We start from the raw sequence: 15,414 nt of genomic DNA on the forward strand, positions 1-15,414 counted from the left end.
TTTCTTCTTTGGTGATTCTTCCTCCCTCTTTTCTGTGTGCCCTTGTTCCTCTTCTTCCTCACTGTCTGTCTCAAAGAGGTAGTAGCTCCCAGCTCGAATCACTAAAATCAGTTCCAGAAAGAGATGTGGCTGAGTTTTTTCAGAGCTACCTAGGGGATTTAGATGCACAATTCTCTTTGAAATCAATAGGAGTTACACATCTAAATAAGAGCTGCCTATCTACGTGGCTTTGAAAATCCTAGTCTAGCTGTTTTAACAGGACACGTTTTAGTAAATATTAACTAGCAGAGTGGCACATGTGAGTATTTTTACTGTTACTATTTTTCACTCTCTTGATTAGTATCTTTATGCTTAATATACTTTAGAGCAGCCCTTAGGCTATAAATAGGGACATTGGGAGAGAAAACCACATTTCAACAGCACTGAAATATGTAGTGCTCGGAGAGGGCTTGGAAGGGACAGAGTAGACAAATTGTATAGTTTTTGCTAAGATACACACACCATCCTTCCTATATAGGGGTGACTGTTAGGACAGCTATTGAAGAACAGTTTGGTTGCATTAGAAATGTGTTTTATAAATCATGTAATTGTCAGCTGTCCCCGAATTAAATGATGACAATTGTCCTCTATGGGTCCCCCCCATGATGTTTCCTTTTTCCTGCCAGCCTGCTGTGTGTGCAGCAGGGGACGGACTGCTGCCAACAGCAGAATCTGGCCTTAGGTTTACAGCAGAATCATAGGCCTGCTCCCACTGGAGTTAATGGCAAAACTCCCATTGACTTCTACATAAGAACATAAGAATGGCCGTACTGGGTCAGACCAAAGGTCCATCTAGCCCAGTATCCTGTCTGCCGACAGTGGCCAATGCCAGGTGCCCCAGAGAGAGTGAACCTAACAGGTAATGATCAAGTGATCTCTCTCCTGCCATCCATCTCCACCCTCTGACAAACAGAGGCTAGGGACACCATTCCTTACCCATCCTGACTAATAGCCATTAATGGACTTAACCTCCATGAATTTATCCAGTTCTCTTTTAAATGCTGTTATAGCCCTAGCCTTCACAACCTCCTCCGGCAAGGAGTTCCACAAGTTGACTGTGCACTGTGTGAAGAAGAACTTCCTTTTATTTGTTTTAAACCTGCTACCTATTAATTTCATTTGGTGGCCCCTAGTTCTTGTATTATGGGAATAAATAAATAACTTTTCCTTATCTACTTTCTCCACAGCACTCATGATTTTATATACCTCTATCATATCCCCCCTTAGTCTCCTCTTTTCCAAGCTGAAAAGTCCTAGCCTCTTTAATCTCTCCTCATATGGGACCTGTTCCAAACCCTTAATCATTTTAGTTGCCCATCTCTGAACCTTTTCTAGTGCCAGTATATTTTTGGGGGGATGAGGAGACCACATCTGTATGCAGTATTCAATGGAAGCCCCATGCTTGTGTTTTTGGTTTTTGTTGTGGTTTTTTTTTGGGGGGGGAGTGTAGGGCTAAAACGCAACCATCCAACAAAACAGAAAGTTTCTGCAGGTTCTTGTTGTGTATAATCCCAGCAACTGTGTGCAAAGACACTGTTTCTAGCAGGCTACATTGCCCTAGCTTATACATGTCATTTTTCCAGTTAGTTGTGGCTCACAGACCTTTAGCGTACACAGAAAACTTACTGGAGGCGTGGGTCACCCAGGGTTGCCACCATATCTTCTTGTCCTCGTTTTCCTTCTTGCCACCCTCCTCTGCAAAGGTGGTTGTAAAATGTATGTAGTGAAACAGATGGACAGATTTCCCCCTCCCCCTCCACAACTTAAAAGAATTAAATTTCTCACTGCACAAGGCTGGGGGGGCTGCACTGGAGCCTGTGGGTTGGCTCTATGTACAGGTAGATCTCTTCATTCTTTGTGTGCCCTGGATCTCATATCCCAGGATTCCACTTCCTAGACCCTCCATCATGATGAGCAGCAGAGGGAGTTTATATCAAAGACCAGTGGCCTAACTGTGGGTTTCAGGGATTAAATTCATCCTACAGACAAGGCCTGAACAAAGCCCAATTACTTTGGCTTTGGATGTGAAGGCTGAATGTGAATTTCACCCTCAGCGGCACTGGGGTTGTGACAAGGCAATTTACTGGGTACTGTGGAACACAGCCGTGCGAAAACGGAAAGCAGAAGGGCAGGCACAGTGATCGCTCTCCATGTTGTTGTCACTACACAGGCTATTTAACGTGACACGGTCATTTCACCTGGATCTAGCAGCTGCTGCTCTTTGGCAGATTGATCCACAGCTGTTTCTTCTGGGCTTGGTGTCTTTTGCTTCAAACTGTCAAGTTTCTTCTGCTTTAATTTGATTAGTTCCATTCTGTAGGTTTAAGACCGAACACAGACAGGAGTATAAAAATCACTAGCATTTAGCTAAGTAGGTGCTTTCTGTCTTCACTTCAGAGTGCCTTACAAACATTACATAGTGATCCTCAAAAATATCCCCATTACGTATGAGCCTCAACTTGGTCGTTGTTATCCCCAACATAGTATTAGTAATAGAGGTGATCAGAAAATGGATTTTTCCCCTCATGTAAAATTTTGACTTTTTGTCAAAAAAAAAAAAAAAAAAAAAAAAAAAAAAAAACCAAAATGAACATTTTTGGCCAAAAACTACCAAAATCCAAACATTTTGTTTTCAGCTTAAAATGTTTGGGATTTGGTTTTTTGAAGAAAGTAAAAAAATTTCAAGGAAACCCACACTGTCTACATACTGTGTTCTCTCAAAAACCCAATTTTTCATCAAAAAAAAGTTTTGACAGAAAAATTTGGAACAGCCCCAGTTACTAGCACCAGCTGGTAAATGTGGAAACAATTTGTCCAATGACACAGATGGAGCAGAGGCCTTGTCAGAGCTGGGTCTGGATCTCAGGAATTTTTGGCTCCCAGTCCTGTAGCCAAACTAGACACTTCTTTTTCTTTCTCTCTCTCTTTCAGTCTCATTCCCCATCTCCTCCTAATACCCGAAGTGTCACCAATACGCTCCTTTCTGAAGCTTTTATCACAAGCACTACCACTAGCCCTAGCGCATATCTATCTAAAATATTATAACTGATACTAAAACAGGAGGCCTTGTGTCTTCATTGGGCTTAAATTAACTCGGGAATATTAACATTCTAACAGGGCTAATCCAAAGCCCACTGAAGTCAAGGGGAATCTTTGCATGGACTTCAGGGTGAATTGGTTTCGGCTCTGAATACAGATGATGAGGAGCACTCCTTTGACAGCTAAGATATGAGGGTTGTGATAATAACAGAGACTTTCATACCCTTTGGCCAGAATGGGCTCAGCATATGTCTCTGAGAAGGCTGGCCACCTCCATAAGAACACATGCAAGCTAGCCAGCCAGGAAATAATAAAAGCATAATTATTCATCTGACTATGTATACTGTTGCTAGTATTATTTTTTTTTTTTTTACTGAGCACAGCTTACTTTGGACTTGGCTAAGATTTGGAAGCTATCCATTCCAAGATCTGATATTCAAAACAGGAAGCAGTTTGATATATGCATGTAATACTATAGGCCAACCCAAAATAAACTCCGCCAATGTTTGGCTTTTGGCCAACTTTGCATGTGGTGAGGAAATGTTTGGCATTTTGCTTAAGAGTTTTGCAAGGAAACATCTGTGAAATTCTGTAGCAGATGACATGAAATGTTTGATCAAGCTTTGCTTATCTAACGAGTAATCGAGGTTTCATCCAGTCCCCACTGCACGATGGAATGTGGGTCTCATTATTCCAGTGCTGACAGCGCCAGGCAGATGATCATAGAATCATAGAATCATAGATGATATTGTTTCTTACAGTGCTGTCGCCTATACCACGTCAGTAATCATGTAGCACCTGGGAATTGACACTGTACAATCAGATTTATCACCCCTGTGGGGCCAATGATTATAGGCACAGTGCAGGTCCCCATTTAACACATCCTTTCAGTCTTCAAGAGAAGTTTAATACGTCTCTAGGTTGATTTTTCTTTGTCTGAATGGGGGCATCTCCAGTGAGGGACTCTTTAATAAAGCCTTGTGTACAACAGGGCTTTAGCCACTGTTATAGCTGCACTGGTATAGTTGTACCGGTGTCAGTCCCTTTTGTAGATGTGATGAGTTAATGGGGATTTGTACCAATGCCACTTACCCAGGTTTCAAATTGGGATGCATTGTACTAGTGCCAGCCCCAGTTTACCCCAGTGCAGTATGGTCTGGTTTGTACCAGTGTAGCTACACCACTGGCTAAAGCCCTAATGTAGACAATCATTCTGATTGGATACCATCATTGATCCTATTAGCAATTTGTTCCCAAAGAGTGAAAAGCCTAAAATTCCATGGGACAGAACAGCTGATTGTCGTCCAGCACAAGGGATCTTGTACCAGCCAAACAGCTGTCCTGTGTTAAAATTCCTCTGTAGTATCAACCATGGAGCGGAGTCAATAGCTTTCTGGTCTTGCAGTCGAGAGTCCAAAACTCCCCTAGAACTCTCTCTGTCAGGATCCTAAAATCCCACAGAAGAATAAGGACAGGGAGTTGTTACTGTATGTTGGGCACTGAGTCCGTAATTTGAGCCCTTCCATTTGAAGCTCATCAATAACTATTTTCATTTGATTGCCATTGTTGTTGTTGATTGTAGCATTATCCCTAACTCTTCCTCCTAGTGGTGGGAAAGGGTTTGAGTTATGAGTCACTAAAAAGGGTGGGGGAGGAGGAATCAGAGGATGGAAAATATAATATCCTGAATACAGAGAGAAGTGAAAAGGTGACACATCCCTGTATTCACCAGTTAGATATGTGGTGTATAAGTAGTATGTGATTTTAAATGAACAGCAAACTTACTGTCTTCTCATGGCTTGTAGTGATTTTCTCTCTTCCTCCAATCTGAGCGCCACAACTTTTTTCAGCTTCACTTCAAACAGTTCAGCTCCTCTGCGTGTGTGAAACAAGCCAGATCATTCGATAAACACTTCACTGGGCAGCATGCAACTATCTTCACACCACAAAGAGGTAGACCATGTTAAATATACCCAGCTAACCAGAGCATTATCAACATGGTAAATCACTGGAGTGACACTTCTGTCCCAGTTCTTATTGGTGGATTAAGGTAATTGACAACAATTACATCATTCTCCGGGCTCTGATTGGTGGGTTCCGGTAAAAAAGAGATTGACATCAGACCTCTGATTCCACCAATAAAAACAGCAGTTTCAGAAGATTTCAGTGAAGAGTCACTCTGGCAGTGAGATGGATGATTCAGGGTAAATCACTCCAGTAGCAATTTGAACAGAAAGAGGGCTTGATAGATATTAAATACCATAGTAAGGGGTGTAATATAAGTGCAGAAACAGACAAGCGAATATAGATAATGGATAAGGGACAACGAGAGAGAAACTTGAAGCGGGATAGGAATGTAGAAAGGGTAAAGGGAATCCTCTCCACCTCAAGAAATTTCTCTTTCATGGACTACGGTGTCCCACGAACTTCCCAATGGAATTATAACCCCCCAGTTCAGAGTTGCACATTATTTATTCTAGGTAACATTTTTTTTATGGCACATGCCATATTTTCTGTCTCTGCCACTTTCTGGTACTGTCCAAACATAGCTCCTAAACACATGGCAATCTGCTTGTCAAACCGTTCAGGATTTCCACTGAAATCCTCAGAACTACAGATGAATGCTATAACTGTCACAAAAGGTCTATCTTCCCCACCCTGCCCATTGTGTGAAGTATGTGGTCATGAAAGTTAGGATCTAAAGCCAGGCTTACCATAGGCCCATCCTCATCTGTTGCCTTACTGACCAGTTTGCTAAGGCATGATCATTGCAATGGAGCCTCAAGCACTTAAAGCATCTGCCTCCTTAAGTCACACTCCTGACATGAAACCTTTGCAAGATTTCTGCCCCACCTTGAGTTTGCATCATCACCCAAGGCACTATAGAGGCCCGAGTCAGGTTGTAAGCTTCTTGGGGCAGGCGCCATGTCTTGTTTACTTTTACAGCACAGAGCACATTACCAGTGCTCATTAAGTAATAATAACTGTCTGACTGGATCCCTTGTTTTTGGAACACAAACCTTGCGAGGCTCCCCATCACTCTCCCCAGAAATCCAAATCCCAGAGAGACCAGATTTCTTTACAGAGAAGAGGGGGTCTCCAACTCCTCTCTGCATCACTGAGGACTATTGGTTTAAACTTGTTACATCCAGTGCATGTACCTGGAAGCTAAGATCTTGGCAGCCTTCAGATCTGCCACTACGTAGAGGAAGTAATAGCTCATAAAGACTCTCCGCTGGACCAGCAAGAAAGTGAAACTTATCGCGTCCCAAACAATCCCGGCTTCATTTTCAGGCAGCTCGCATTTCTCATCCTCGGGAAGAGCTACACAGGAGAAATCATAGAATCATAGGACTGGAAGGGACCTCGAGAGGTCATCTAGTCCAGTCCCCTGCACTCAAGGCAGGACTAAGTATTATCTAGACCATCCCTGACAGGTGTTAGACTAACCTGCTCTTAAAAATCTCCAATGATGGAGATTCCACAACCTCACTAGGCAATTTATTTCAGTGCTTAACCACTGACGGTTAGGAAGCTTTTCCTAATGTCCAACCTAGATCTCCCTTGCAGCAATTTTAGCCCATTGCTTCTTGTCCTATCCTCAGAGGTTAAGAAAAAAAAATTCTCCTTCCTTCTTGTAACAACCCTTTATGTACTTGAAAACTGTTATCATGTCCCCTCTCAGTCTTCTCTTTTCCAGACGAAACAAACCCAATTTTTTCAATCTTCCTAATAGGTCATGTTTTCTAGACCTTTAATCATTTTTATCACACTTCTCTGGACATATGCTTAACGTGCAGCAATTTGCAGCCCATAAAGAACCCTCAGGTTCTGCTATAGACATCATGAAACAGGCAATCGGGAATAGGAAGGGAGCAAGTCAGGACTACAGGTCGGGGCGTAGCCAAGTGGAGGGAACAGGGGGAGCGGAAAAAAAAAAAAAGGTGCTACCGGCTGCGGCACTTTTACTGACGGAGCGGCGCTCCGGGTCTTCGGTGGTACTTCGGCGGCGGGACCTTCACTCACTTCGCGGGTCTTCGGTGGCATTTTGGCAATGAAGCTTCAGTGCCGCAGAAGACACCCAGAGCGAGTGAAGGTCCCGCTGCCGAAGTACCGCTGAAGACCCGGAGCTAGTGAAGAGCCCGCCGCCGAAGACCCGACGCGCCGCCCCGTCAGTAAAAGCACCGCAGCGAGTGGCGCCTTTTAATTTTTTCGCTCCCGGGTGAGTAAAATTAAAAAGGCGCCACTTGTGCTCGGTGGGGGAGCAGCCGCTGACCCGCTTCTCACCTAGCTATGCTACCGCTACAGGTTCAGCTCCTGTTTTCATTCCCTATGGTCTGATCCAAAGCCCAGTGAAGTCAATGAAAAGACTCTCATTGGCTTCGATGGCCTTTGGACCAGACCCTATGTAAGTCATTATACAATTCTACTAGAGGCTGCTGGGCTCTTTTGTGGTCACGTCTCTCTCACAGAAACACAGCCCACATGGAATAACCCATTGGAATGACTAGGGTGCGCTATGGTGGCTTTCTACGTTTCTCTGGAGCATCTAGCACTTGCTTCTGTCTGTTTCCCACACTAGCTGGGCCATTGGTAGGTTTCCACACGGAATTGTTACATGCCATACACAGTTGTGGCCTCCACTTCATTAAATAGGTCTCTGCTTGCACTGCTAGTGATAGTGTTTTATTGGCTTTGTAGAAAAAGTGGACTAGACTTTTGCTTATCCTTCAGTAAGAAAATGTTTTCCTGAAATTACAGTCACATGGTACGTCCTCTCTGCCGGTTCATTATTTGCTACTTACCCAAGTCATACCCCGGTATAGTACAGAACATGCCAAAGGTCTGTATTAGCCAGCAATGGTTTCTCAGTAACTTATCAAGATAGGCACACGCTCCAATCTACAATCAAAAAGGAGACGGTGAAAAAGCACAGCATCATTCTGTTCCTTTGTATTCATTTATCTAAGCTCTAACGGCACTTGCTGTTTTCATCCAAACTAGTCTGATGGGTCAGTTTAATGAGCCTTTCTAGCTGCTGTTCCTGAATTAGCTAGAGAAGAGGATTCTCGGGTATCCCACTTTCCATGCCTAAGAAACAGAGAAGATAGGCAGCATGCAGGAAAGGCCCGTAATTGTGGAAAAGTGCTTTGCTCTCTGTTTGCTCTTGGGAGGGCACGCAGGTGGAAAGCTGGGGCCGAGCCAGGCCACACGTCTCTAATGGATGGACTGATTGATTTTCATGAGCAGGAAGCTATTTCTGAAAACTCTTTTTTTTTTTTTTTTTTTTTAGTGAATTTAGTTTTCATTAAAGGTGTTGCATGAGCAGCCTGGAGAAAGACGTCTTCCTTTCATCCACAGACCAGCTCCAGCACAGACCACAGCTGTGAATGCTTCCCCACCCTCTAGGGGAAAGAGATATAGGGCCAGATTATTTTTTGGAAATGTCATAATTTTATTATGTAACATTTATCATACTATAGAAGGGCTTAAATCAACTGAACTGGAAAAATCCAACAGGGCCATATTCCAGTCACTGTCACAGAGAGCGTAGGTGGGCTGTGCCCAGGGGAGTTCCACAAATGGGTGGCAGAATCCTGCCCCAGAGGCCTTAGGGCAGTAACAGAGCCACTGTGTGGCCTCAGGACTCATTAGCCTTCATAGCGGCTTTGTCCCCACCCCTTCACACATGGAGAGAAAGGCGTTAGCCAGTGAAGCCACTTCATTGCAGAGGTCCTGGTCATGCCCTTGTAACTCCCCAGTCTTGCCCTGAAACTCACCTCCTCCTGCACACCACAGCGCCTGAAACCAACCTCACCCACAGCTCTGCAGTTACAGAAAGTGTGGGTCCCCTTTCCCATGCTCTCCACATCCTGCTTTCCCCACACACAGCAGAAGCCCACTGATTCCACCACCAGCTGGCTATTACTTAGCGGTGGAAATAGAGAGGATGGATGGTCGTGAGGTTCAAGCACTGGACTGGGACTCATGAGTTCTGGGTGATGTTCCCCACTGTGCCACACGCTACCTGTGTGACCTTGGGAAAGTCACGTGAACCCTGTGTCCCTCAGTCGCCCCATCTGAAAAGTGGGGACAGTAATACTTCCCTTTCTTCTACCTTTTGTCTGTCAAGAACCTCACTGACTTCAAGGATCTGCCCATGAGGAGGTCATCGTAGGATCAGGGCCTTAGATAGTAAGCTCTTTGGGCAGGGACATTTTTCACCACACATATGTAAATTCCCTAGCCCACTGGGTCCCAGATCTTGGCTGGTGACTCTAGGTCCTACTGTAATATAAAAAACAACAAGAGGGCAGATATTTCCCTAATTCTGTGAAAGACAATACATACAGCCAGTAGATTCTTCATCACTATAACTAAGGCAGTGTACGCAATCAAATAGTCCCACAATCTGAGAATATTCTTGACCGGCTTTAGAAGGAGACTGCTTCCAAAGATCATAAAGTAGAAACAGGCCATCAGATAGCCCAGACAGAATATGTTGATTCGAGTTGTCCCAGTGATAAAAATCAGGCAGAGCACAAACCAGAAGTGATAGCCGAACACGACCACTTTAGCCATATCCAAATAGGACCTGCGGGAGTGGAAATGAAGTGTCAGAACAGTATCAAGGTGACTCTTGTGTCTGCCAACTGGTGGCCATGCACTTAAATATTTAAACCAACAGTGCCCCTGGACTTATGGCAGCACCCCATTGCACCTACCCATTATACACCAGCTCAGTCGAGACTAGATCAGTGAACTTTGTGTTCCCTAGGTAGAAGTTCCGCCAGGTGAACTGAGATTACAGGCTTGCCCACTCCTTTTGCAAGCAGTTATTTTATCTGCCTATTACACTAAAAATTAAAGTGGTTCATCAATAGGTTGCTGGTTCATACAGAGAAGAGAAAAGATGCCACTTGCAAAAATTTTCCATGCAGTATGAACTTTGCATAGACCCACTCAAGATCTTTTGCTAATGAGCTGATAAAGTTAACTGTAAATCTATTTTGATCTTTATCCGAGGATATTATAGCAGTCCATTCTCTGATGTCATTTCATTACAAGGATGAATAATATTTTATTTGGATGCACTGAGGATACTAAAGGCCAGTTACTGTACTATATAAGACATAGTGAATTCCAACAGAGTGATAGAGTTTAGCAGCATGTGGGTTAGCTTATAATTTTTAAGGGTGATGGTGATGAACTGTTGGAACTAGCTACCTAAAGAAGTGATGGATTCCCCATCTCTTGATGTCTTCAGATAAAGACTGGATGCCCATTTTGAAGCTATGATTTAATCAAACACAAGTCACTGGGCTCAAGACGGGTAAGTGGGTGAAATTCTCTGCCCTGGGTTGCACAGAAAGCCAGACTGGGTGATCTAGTGGTCCCTTCTGGCTTTGAAATCGATTAATTATTAAAGGATTTGTAACTAAAGATGAGCCCCACCTCCAAACACCCACAAACTTTGGATTGGATGGGGACTCTGAGCACAAACCTGGTTCCAGATCCAAACTGCACAGCTGCCCTCTACTTCTCTTAAAGGCCTGATAAAATCTTACATCCAAACACCTTCAAAATCCAGATTCCACGTTTCCACCTGCTATACTTGGGCAAAGCAAATCTTGCTCGTTCCTACCTGCAGTGGATAAAGTTTGGCACAGGGCTGTACTGGCTGAGAGCAGCTGGGTCTAATTCACGGCTGATCTCCACATTATCTCCTGCCTCTATTCGCACACAAGCCTTATTCTCATCTTTGAATACCTGCCATTGCAAGGAGGCAAAAAGCAGAAGCAGGAAGTCATCTGGGAGGAGACAGGAAAACAGCTTCTTAGCAGCTTCAGACAAGACTATTCTGATTATGTTTAATATTATGGTGACAATGATTAGAAGTTAGCAGTAGGAATTTCAGACAGTAAAATGCTGCCCTGGATGATTGATACTTACACAGGAGAAAACTGGCATCTGGTTTCTTGGCAAAATCAGGCAGATAGAGCCACTTAATCAGATTGGAATGGATTGTCCAGCGAGATGTTCTCCATGGATAATCTGTTGGCAAAGGGGTTCTTTTCATCACACAAAACATTTTAAGCTAATTTCTGAGTTTACAGGCTAGAAATGTTCGAGTTGAAGCGCACCGGCATTTCTCAAGGGAAATGGCACATGTCTGGATAACAGCCCATCCTCCTGATCGCACAGGGTTGGCACTATTGCTACCAATAAAAGTGAGCTCTCGTCAGTGCTGAAACAACTAGTGTTGATGCCGTGAGTTCTCCAGTGTGAGTTGAATCAACCCTCTGAAGAAGTCAGTGGGAGTCTGTGACAGGGCGTCCACCCCACACCGGCATGTAAAGAGTTAAAAGAGGCCTAGAGAGACTGCATGGGGCACAGTCAATAGGAGAGAGGCTGCAAGGAACAGCCAATCAGGGCCCAGCAGGGTCACATAAAAGGAGCTGCAGGGCAGAATAAAGGTCAGTTGCTGCTGGGAGCCCAAAGGATGAGGACTGTGTCCCTAACAGGCTGAAAGAAAGCCAGCACCACGGACAGGTCAGTTGCTGGCAGGGAACGGAGGGAGCAAGAGACAGCTCCTGATTGGCTACAGGGACTGAACAGCTGAGTGCCCTGCAGTAAGGGCAAAGAAGATGCTGGGGCCATGGAGAAGTGATCCAGGGGATCGTAGCAGCAATTAGAAGAACTAGAGGTGCTGCAGGAAGCCGCTAGATACAGGGTCATTGGGCTGGGACCAAGTAGTGGGTGGGCCCGGGTTCCCCCCAGTCGCCACTGGGGAAGTGGCATGATTATTGAACTGAGACACTAACCCCCGGAAGGGGGGAACATGGATAGTGACGTGGCCAAAGGGCTGAGCCATGAAGAAGATGCTGCAGTTCCGGCAGCTGAGGGAGCGGTTGTAGGTGGAAGCAGGGATGGAGTGATGGTGTGCAAGCTGTGGACAGGGTGGATCAGCCTCGAGCTAATCCCCAGAATGATCATGAGGAGGCGCCAGCCTGGCGGTGAGTAATGCATCCCGTGAGAGAATCTTTCAACTGACTTTAATGGGAGCTGCACCAGAACCTAAAATCTTTGTAGTGTTATTCCTGGCATGCAGTTTACCACATAGCAATTGGGCTTGGGATTGAATAGAGATGGAATTGTCCTGGTCTATTCCAGTGTGTTCTCTGACCTATGCTTGTTGTAGCTCAGAGCCAGCTAAACCCAGCCAGTGATTTACAGCTATTTGGTCCTCCTGAAATACCTCACCTCATCTGTTTCTCTGCCGTTTCCTGGCTGCCCCCTCCCCTCCAGTCCCTTGGCTGTACCTGGTGTCTCTGGAATCATGGAATGACTTGGCTCTTCTGATTCTCATAGTGCAGGGAGAGCACATGGGGTGTCACCTATGCTAGGAGGTGAAACCAAGCCAGTCATCCTAATGTGACTGTAGCCTTTTGAAGGGAAAAACCATAGAGAGGAAAAAAGCGAGAGAGAAAAGCTACAGACAAGAGACACAATTTTACAGGGATGTATTAATAATCATCGTAATACTAATATAATGTTTGGGTAAGTTTTTTGGGGTCACCTGACCAGGTAAAGGTGCTTCAGCTTACATAGGTTTAACAAAGTCTGGTCACTGGATGCTTGTGGTGGAGCCTAAAAGAAAAGGTAAGCTGGACCACAAGAGAACTAAGAGGAAAGGATGGGTCTCCCCTCCGAGCGGGCGGTAGCCTCCAGGGATTATTGCTCAGTGGTTTTCAGTTGATGTGCTGTTGTTTTGGGGGCAGATAATAAACAAGCCCTGAGGAAAGGACTTTAGAGGACTGAGGCTTGGAGTGTTATTTCCATTCCCGGGTTGGTAGAACGTCCCTACTAGCTTACACACCATCACCAGGGACTTTCCCCTTTCGGTGTCCCTGTATGTTCTCTTCTCCTTGCAGAGCTGGATGGGATATGGCTCAACAGCCCTCACCGGTCATATTTTGGCCAATCCTCTTCCAGGTTATCAGTGACTGCTGGGGGCTTTTCTATGTGTTCACTCAAACCCCCACTCAGACAAGGCACTGGGTTGCATTTACCTTTGCAGAAAGCAGGAGGGAAGCCAATGCATAGCAAATACTGAAAGGTCATGACACTGGCAAGGAAAGAGCAGTATCTCAGCCAGACCTCAGCCACTGCTTTCCTTCGGCGGCGGTGCAGCAGGTAGATCAGCCAGCAGCCGTGGAGAAGGGCATAGAAATCCATACGCTGCTTAATGACATTCACGGCCATGATGAGACACACCTGAAAGAATGGAATGTTCCGGTGAGCCGGGTGGCGACGCTGTCTGTCAAAGCCCAGGGTTGCTCGGAAAGCCCTCCTGACCGCTTAATTTTTCAAAGGTCACCACTGCGGGGAGCGTTAGCTCTTGGCTGTGTGGGAAAGTCGTACTGGTATCAGCTAAGATGTGAATTTAAACCAATATAATTTTAGCAGAGTAGCCCTGCCATGTGGACACTCTTACTCTGGGATAAGAGAGGCTTTTTTCAGTTTCTTACATCGCTTGAGAAGGAGTTTAAACTAATCTGCAAAAGGCGCTCATTCCAGAATAAGAGTGTCTACATTAGAGTTATACACATATAACTATAGCGGTTTAACTGTACTGGTAAAACTTTCCCATGTAGACAAGGCCATAGTCAAAGTTAATAGATTAAAGAAAGGAGAGTTGGTCACTAGGGAATAAAATACGAAGAGGAAAATTCTGCCTTTCCTTCCACAAAGGTGACTTCCCCTGAACCAATGCTATGATGGGAAACACTGAGAGAAGCTCATGTAGTGAAGAGAATGACTCTGACTACAAGGGCCAGATTTTCAAAGGCTGGGGAAGGGGACGTACCCACAAAACAATGCATTCACCTCATGCTACAGTGAAAACCATCAGCAGCAGGCAAAAAAAAGGACCTGCTTAGGGCAGCGATAAAAACTTTCTGCTGAACTTCCCTCTCCTTATCCTCTGGGAGAGGGAGCACAGCACTCCACCAGGGCACAAGAGCCAGCCGCTGCCACCCCGAAAGGGAGCATGATAAGCCCACGAAGACCAGGCCATAAGTGGCAGGCAGCCTGAATTTTAAAGCTGCCCTCCCCAAACTGAATCCCTGATACTGTCATCTGCTCTCCGGTGTGGCGACCTGGGCAGGGGAGGCTTCAAACTGCAACCCGCTCCAACCAGGGAAATGAATCAACCCCTAAGAGCTCTGCATCTGTGCAAATCTGATCTCACTGATCATTGCTGCCCATATCTGCATGGGAACACATTTTCTAGGGGGAGTCAATGGAGTTGTGCTTGTTTACACCAGAAGGGAATTTAGATTCTCTGTTTGTGTGTGTTTTCCACAGGCTTCTTAATGCCTCAGTGAGCTATTACTGGGGACCAAGTCCAAAGAGGATTGTTCTCCCCCGATATTTGCTCACCTCTAGTCCAAACTTGTAGAAACCATAGTTGATAAAGTATTTGATGCAGCTGAGTAACCCATCATCCAGGTGCTCTCGGGTGATGGTATCAAAAATGATCCCTGTAACAGGTGGCATCAGCTGGTTTTGAGTCCGGTAAAAGAGCTGGTGGTGATACACAGTCACTTCTATTACCATTAATGCCAAGATGGTGAGATGGTTCTGCAAGGGCAGAATGAAATGGCACCAGATATTAATGGCATCTTTAATGCAATATTGAACAACCCGCACTGAGAGAGGCAAACGGCAGGACAAATGAAGCTTACAACTAAACTGTTGTTCTGAGCTGTGTCTTGTCTGTTTCATTGGATGCAAAGGGCTCTGCCTTTGCTATGTTCTGTGAAGTGCCATGTACAGTTACAGCACTATAAAAATGTCTCATGAGAATAATAAAGCTATGAGAAAGGAATGAGAAATGCTTCTTTTCTCTCCTGGAACACTGCAACCTGGTGACTTGGGAAAGATTCTCCCATGGACTTCTCTCCCATAATACTGGAGTAGTAGCTATACTGGATTCAGACCAGTGGCAATTTCAAGGGATAAGATGTTCCTTGAGACAAACAATAATGACTCTTGACGGTATGGAGAATGTTTACTGATGTCTCATAAGCTGCTGAAGCAGAATGAGAAGAAAACCAAGTACAGAAGAATGGCTGAGAAAACCTTCTCATTTTCTTTGGTAGATCTTCTCTCTCTTCCATTTACCCTGTCACCGTTTTTTAATCACATCTTCTCATTAAGATTTAACCAAGATTTATTTTAAAGAAATTTTCAAATTCCCGTGTCCCTCCCTCTTCCTGCTTGTTCATGTCAAAATCTGACATAGCAGCAGAGGGTTTGTGCTGAGCGAAG

The 15,414-nt window shown here is 44.9% G+C and overlaps 1 protein-coding gene across 1 annotated transcript in view; it reads right to left on the reverse strand.

Moving 5' to 3' along the window:
* LOC112059223 (piezo-type mechanosensitive ion channel component 2-like) overlaps positions 1 to 15,414 on the reverse strand; it is a 67,834-nt gene that overhangs the window by 25,593 nt on the left and 26,827 nt on the right. Inside the window, exons 23-30 of the mRNA XM_065565237.1 lie at positions 14,524 to 14,724; positions 13,152 to 13,356; positions 11,032 to 11,133; positions 10,724 to 10,889; positions 9,367 to 9,673; positions 7,884 to 7,980; positions 6,240 to 6,402; positions 2,238 to 2,353 (exon numbers count right to left, since the gene is read on the reverse strand). Of these exons, the coding sequence (XP_065421309.1) occupies positions 2,238 to 2,353; positions 6,240 to 6,402; positions 7,884 to 7,980; positions 9,367 to 9,673; positions 10,724 to 10,889; positions 11,032 to 11,133; positions 13,152 to 13,356; positions 14,524 to 14,724 (1,357 nt within the window). The remainder of the gene's footprint in view (positions 1 to 2,237; positions 2,354 to 6,239; positions 6,403 to 7,883; positions 7,981 to 9,366; positions 9,674 to 10,723; positions 10,890 to 11,031; positions 11,134 to 13,151; positions 13,357 to 14,523; positions 14,725 to 15,414) is intronic.

The sequence above is a fragment of the Chrysemys picta genome, chromosome 13 (assembly GCF_011386835.1).
Source record: "Chrysemys picta bellii isolate R12L10 chromosome 13, ASM1138683v2, whole genome shotgun sequence".
In the NCBI taxonomy this organism is placed as follows: Eukaryota; Metazoa; Chordata; order Testudines; family Emydidae; genus Chrysemys; species Chrysemys picta.